Source organism: Moschus berezovskii, chromosome 10 (assembly GCF_049115385.1).
Source record: "Moschus berezovskii isolate FMDL1 chromosome 10, NW_MosBer_1.0, whole genome shotgun sequence".
Taxonomy (NCBI): Eukaryota; Metazoa; Chordata; class Mammalia; order Artiodactyla; family Moschidae; genus Moschus; species Moschus berezovskii.
In genome coordinates, this window is record NC_142469.1 from 78,865,749 (window position 1) to 78,872,426 (window position 6,678).

Sequence of the window (6,678 nt, forward strand, 5' to 3'; positions counted from 1 at the left end):
AGAGAATTTAATAAATGCTGTTGAAATGGGATATAGTATTCAAATCCTTTCGTGCCAACTTATTGTAGAGACTTAAAGGCAATGTACCTTTCATATATATCTTCTAGAAGAGTGTTACCTTTGTGGTAAATCCTTGGTACTTTCATGAAGCCAAGCACCTGCTTGGCTTTGAGTATATTTAGAAGATCTCTTAGACCCTAGGAATTTAAATCAGCCTTTTCATCTGGCCCACATTTCTAGAGAAATCAAGGAAGTTAAAAAACCTTAAATGGTTGGTCCAGCATCAAGAGGGGAATGATATCATTGGCTTGGCCCCAGATACCAGACTGTAAGTTAACACAACATTGAGATCTACTGCTTTCTTCACTGATTGATGGCGAAAGGTCATCTAGAGAGGATTAAAGTGATGTAATTTATAAAACAGAACAAAATGATGAATAACGATTGTTAAACAATGACATATCAGCATATATTGTTTTCCATAGGAAAAAATATTATCCTTATTCTCCTGAAGAGATTTCATAGCATCATCTTAAAAAACATTAACTAAACACTTGCATGTGCTTGAGTGTTTATCTGATTTCTCTCCCTGCCAACCCTCACCTCCGCCCCTCCCCCGAAAACCTAATATAAACAGTATCCTAGAAAAGTTTATAGTGATATTAGAAAGTTAAAAGAAATGATTTATGATTGTAATCAATTCAAATCAAGCAAAATGGAGAAAAAAGAAAGAACTTCCAGTTTAGAAGGTTTGGTGACGCTCTGGAAACCATACTTGAAATACTTCATGATTTCCCATAACATTAAGAGAATTGCTTTAGTCTCAGCCTCCCACAGAGTCCCTTCCCTCCTCGGTCCTAATTAGCGGTGTCAGTGACCCAAGACAGCACACTGGCCCCAAGGACGTTCTGTATGAGGTCAGAGATGCAGCCTCAAGAAATACAATTTCCCAGCTGAGAACCGCTTGAAATCCTTTGGGTCACACACAGTTGAAATATCTTCTGGAGTTTGTCAGTGCCCTGAGTCCCTGTTGTTTTAATTTTTCATATTAACACCGTAATTACACCTAACAAAGAACAGCCAATGCAGCCACCATGGCAAGCATCTTACATATCTTTTAACCTATGTGAAATTCACACATATCTAGGTCAGGGCTGATAAAATTCACTTTTCCAAAATAGTATATGCCTTTGAAAATTAAAACTTATCAAGTCTACTCCACTTATACATAGCATGAAAATTAGACTTGGTATACCAGTTGTTACACCTTCAGCTTTAAACCTACAACTTCAGGGGAAAAAGGCATGACTCCAATGGATAAGAACCTTTAGAATGCTATTTCCAAATGGTTGTGTATGTCGGTACAGTTTTGGTGATGGTGAAGGCTTATAATTCTGTTTTGAAACACAGGTGGCTGGTTTCTCTAGTATCCAGAATGCATGCTTTTCTTGGGATGTAGCTATAATCGCATGTGCAAAAATATAAAGTACTATTTTGTTACTACAAATAGATCTGAGCTGAATTTTTTTAAAAAATTACTTCTAAGTGAATTTCGTGCTTTAATTTGACCCAAAAGTATAGGGGTTTTGTGGGGTTTTTTGTAAATTTAAGAAGAATTTCAAAGTTTACAACTGAACTCCCCTATAGAAACATGTTTTATAACCCATGTTTGTCATTTTAAATTTTGTGGAAGCTGCATTTTAAAAAAAAAAACAGTTTAAAAAAGACAGGTAGAATTAATTCTGCTGCTGCTGCTGCTGCTGCTAAGTTGCTCAGTCATGTCTGACTCTGTGTGACCCTATGGATTGTACCCCACCAGGCTCCTCTGTCCATGTGATTCTCCAGGCGAGAATACTGGAATGGGTTCTCATGCCCTCCTCCAGCGGATCTTCCCAACCCAGGAATCAAACCCTTGTCTCTTATGTCTCCTGCATTGGCAGGCGGGTTCTTTACCACTAGCGCCTGCTGGGAAACCCACTAGAATTAATTCTGGTAATATACATTAATATACCCATATACTCAAACTATTATTGTCTAAATACTTAATAAGTATAAAATCTATTCATGTGATATTTACATTTTTAAAAAGTTCTAAGGCTTTGAAGTTCAGTATGTATTTTGAACTGGATTTGACACATTTCAAGTACTCACTCAATAGCCACATTGGACTAATGGCTACCATATTGGACAGTAAAAACTATATAACAATAGTGATTATTGTTTTAATTACTACTTTTTATAATAAAGTGTCTTTACCATGTTATATGTGTAATACATATATTTCTATTATACACATGAATATATATTCTGTAAGATGTCCTCAGCCTTAAGTTATAAATTAAGTTTTGGTTTTGTTCATTGCTATAGTGCAGTATTTCTTTTTTTCATTAAATCATCCATGATGAAGTACTTTTAGACATTTTTTCTTAATTGCAACCCTTCATGTAATTTTAATACCACACATATACGGTATACTGGTATACCTTTGGAGAGCCACAAACCATTGTAATATTTAAGAATGTTTCCCCCACAAGAACTCATTTTTGTCCCCTTCAGGGAGTGATATCTCCCACCTTGAGCATGTGCTTTCCCTCGGTCCTATACCAAGGAAATAAATCAGGTCAACTCTGCTGACTTAAGTTATTATTTGCTCCAGACAAGTAAGAAACTTGATCATCCCCACATTTTTTCCTATCTTGTCCAGTTTCAAGTTATTTCTTATGTAGGAAGGAATTCACCCTCTTCCTCTCAAATAGACAATAAACCTTGGATTTAGGAAGCTTATCATTTTTTCACTTTGTTTCTGAGAGATAGACCTTAAGGAGTGATGTAAGTAAAATTTGTTCTCCTCCAGCCACATAGGAGCTCAGCTTGCATTTCTGGATGCTGATATTTGTTATGGTACTTTCCAAAATGAATATTAATTTGATTAAGAAGCCTCATTACTTTCTTTTATTATCATTAAAATTCAGTTCAGATCTATTTCTCTAGTATTTTGACAATACCACATCGATGCTACCAAGCCTTCAAATATGATCATTCCTCCTTTCAACTCCCTCCCTTGAACTTGGGTGAACTGCCCATATCCTTGTGTGGACCGCTGCTTCACTGAGATAATAGTTATGATCTCTCTCCATCCCTCTCCCTTCTCTCTCCCATCCCTCCTTCTCTTAACCACACAGCACAATATGCCCTTTTGGAGGATATCAAGTCACTCAGACCTCTTGGCTCTACATCAAGCACTGGAATTAGAGTATTTGTAACTGTGTTCTCTAGCTGGAGATCCGTTTTTTTTTTTTTATATATATATATTTCAAGTACACTGAATTTTTATGTGTGATTCAATGCCTCTGGCTTTACACATATAAATTGTCTTAAAGGATGAAATCATATTTGGAATGAGAATTCCAGAATGAAGAATTCAGATTGCTGAATGGAATTAAACTTTAGTGCTACAGAAAGGAAGCTCTATGGTCTTATATTTACAACACTTTAATGGTTTAAAAAAAAATTCTGTGGAGGTTGCTGGTACCCACCGAAGGAGTCCTAACTGGAATTAACAACTTTAGCAAAGAACTCACCCTGGCAAAGCACCAACACAGGTTCCATCTGACAAGGTTCAACAACATTCCTCAAAATGGGAGATCTTCTTAGCCCTGAGGTTTGAATCTGACTTTAACCTACCTAGCCCAGAAAATCTGAATTGGAATGCACTCAGACTGTGTAAGGACAATCCTATCTAGACCTGTAATTTGTGTAAATTATTGATGAAAATAATTTACTGTGACTTTATTAGCAGCTGACTTTGAAAGTGGATGCAATTTTTCCTTCATTTGTCGGGGAGGGCTTTGGGAGGGGAAAGGGGAATCTAATCATGTCTGTTTTTTTTAAGTTTGGCAAACAGAATGTTCATACTGATGTGTTGTGCCTTAAAGACAAGACAACGTTTGTGTGTTACAATGTAACTTTGGTTAAAATCTCTGTAGATAATGAAAAACAAAAACCTTTGTGATCGTTTTTCAGATGACCAAATTTAAAATTCAAGCTATCAGAGCTTAATAATGCCTCAGCCAGAAACTGAGCATTTGTTGCAATAAGAAAATGATAATAATAATAAAGGAAAGCTTGTGTTTTATTTGGGTTCTTAATAATTCCAATAATTGTATGAGGCAACTATTTATGCATCCAACCAGAAGCAGAAGGTTTGGGAGAGACTGTGGGACCTTTACTTAGAAAGTGAAATGTATGTTGAAGCCTCGAGTCCCCTTTCTACAGTTTTACTGAAGAGAACTAAAAGCCATATTCATGACGACCTATACAATTTGGAGTTTGACTTTTTGATACGTATAAGTTGTGTAGAAGAAGATATTCAGATGAAAATCATAGGCAAATATCACCCAAATTTTCTTAGACTATGCATGAACATGGCTTAAAATTCACATTGGGTGAACAGGGCTTAAAATAAAGCTAAGTGCATTTATTCCCAATGCCATTGCAGAAATGAAATGTCATCAGTAGTGGAAGGCAAATTCCCCAGACAGTTTCTAAGGAGAGACGAAAATCAATGAAAATTTTTCCTAGCCTATCATCATAAAATAAATTTACAAATGATCCGGATCTTGGCAGCGTTACTAAAATTAAACAGTGAAATGGTATCTGGTTCTCTCTCTTAACACATCCATCCAGTTTCTGTCCATTACAGACCTGGATATCTTAGTTTCTGCCTGTACCATTACTGCACAATGGATTTCATTCAATGCGAGGAGAGCCTGTCATCGTTGTGTTTGCATGTTGTTGTTTTTTTTTCTTCTTGGTGTGTAACCCATGTTAGGAACACGATACAGGTTCTCCTGTCATTTTGTATGACCTGATTTCCCTTGTGGAAATTTAAGACGTCAACATCTAAGAGTGTTTTAATGGTGTCTACACCTGCAGTTCTGTGTTTAAAATGTCACAATGTGGAACCTGCCATCCAGCTACCAGAAGCTGGTCCATGATAATTCATCATCTGAGACTTCCGTGGCTCCCAAAAGATTGGTGCTTTGTACATTGATCACAACATTCACTATGGAAGTGTGATTTTGTTTTTCAAGCTACAAACCTGTATTTCTTTATTGCATGCTGAGGCCATGTTTGTATCAGGCAAAAAGAGACTGAAATCATGTTCTGCAGATATTAACATTGTGGTTTCATCGCATATACACCTTAATCTTTAAATTCTGTAGCTTATGGACTACCTCTGCAACCAAGTACTGTTGCAGACAGATTAAGGACAAATATATAATAATAATAAATCTTACATTTCTATTGACCTTTAGCTTGAAAATGGTGGTTTAAAAAATTAAGAGCTGCATTGATTATCAATACATAATTCTATTTTGTGCACTAAAACCATACATGTTTATTACTGTGAACAAATCAAAATTATCTTTACTATATAGCCAGGTTCTTTAACAGAATTTTGGCATTATATCAAGTTTTCACTCTTTTTCGTATTGAACAAGCAAGACTTCTTACACTGCTAACCCTGCAGGTACAGCATTGCTCTACAGGGCAAAGAGAAGGGTTGCTGACTGCATCAGCAGTGCCGTTTCTTACAAACCTCTTCTCTGATAATGATATGTCCAGAAGAGACTGCCAGCCTAAAACCTAAATGCTGGGTTGTTGGACAGCTACTCAGCTGACCCTGCCATGGTGCAGGCCAAGGAGCCTGCATCACAATTTGTTCTGAAACTTTGAGCATACTCAAACTAGAATGTTTCTCTCCCACACTTAGGAACTCAAGAGCCTCTTCCTTTCTTACCTGAAAAACAGAAAATAAACCGCTATGGCAGTTTCCACATTCTGTTGACATTTAGAAGGTTGTGCCTTATTATAAACCAATTTGAAAAATGTTCTGTCTCAGACATGGGTTTTTGGTTCCTACATGTACAAACTTGGACTATCACCAAGATAGGTAACCACCTCGTGTTGCCCTTAAAAAGTAGTCAAACAGGTGGCCTGACTATATTAATGTCATAGATGAGATTAAGTTACTATGCCCTGCAAAGATTTGTAAATCAAATTCAGAGGCAAAAAGAATATTTTAGTATCATGCAGTTTGCGCACAAACAGTAGATATAACACTCTAAATTTTTTTTTCCTTAGTCTCTGGTGAACTGATTCAAAATAGTGTCAACAGCATGCTGCAGTATAAAGGTTTTGGGTTTTTTTTTTTTAATGCACATTTGTTTATGACAAGCCTACATTCTCAGTGAATATGGCATTTAGTATTTCTTTTAAAAACAAATAAGCATCTTGAGCCAAAGTTGCATTTTGACTCCCAACTATGATAGCATATGGAAATCTAACAAAGAAGAGGGTTTCTGTTATGTATTAGTAAAATATAGATTATTGGGGCCTACATAATTTAAAGAAATGTAAATTAATATTGAAAGCTTGTAAAAAATATGTACATCTTTACTTTTTCTCAATAAATACCTTTGGAAATGTTTTCATTTTCTTCATCCTCCATGTCGTTGAGTTTCTGTTGTGTGTATTTAGCTCAACTCTAAATAATCTGAAATTTGTGTTTAGGTTCCTTGCTGTGTTCTTACCTTTCCTTGTTTGTGCCTAAATTTCAGTTTGCAGTTAAAGCAAGCTGAGATGCAGCACAGTAAAATGTCACTAATTAAGACT

At 36.0% G+C, this 6,678-nt stretch overlaps 1 protein-coding gene across 12 annotated transcripts in view; it reads left to right on the plus strand.

Annotated features, from left to right (window-relative positions):
* EYA4 (EYA transcriptional coactivator and phosphatase 4) overlaps nucleotides 1-5,824 on the plus strand; it is a 383,860-nt gene extending 378,036 nt beyond the window's left edge. For 11 of the 12 annotated variants that reach the window (XM_055432873.2, XM_055432871.2, XM_055432870.2 and 8 more), the window contains one exon: nucleotides 3,183-5,824. In XM_055432873.2, the coding sequence (XP_055288848.1) occupies nucleotides 3,183-3,263 (81 nt within the window). In that variant the 3' untranslated portion in view covers nucleotides 3,264-5,824. The remainder of the gene's footprint in view (nucleotides 1-3,182) is intronic. The other variant, XM_055432875.2, reaches the window with a different exon arrangement.
* Nucleotides 5,825-6,678: the final 854 nt, after the last annotated feature.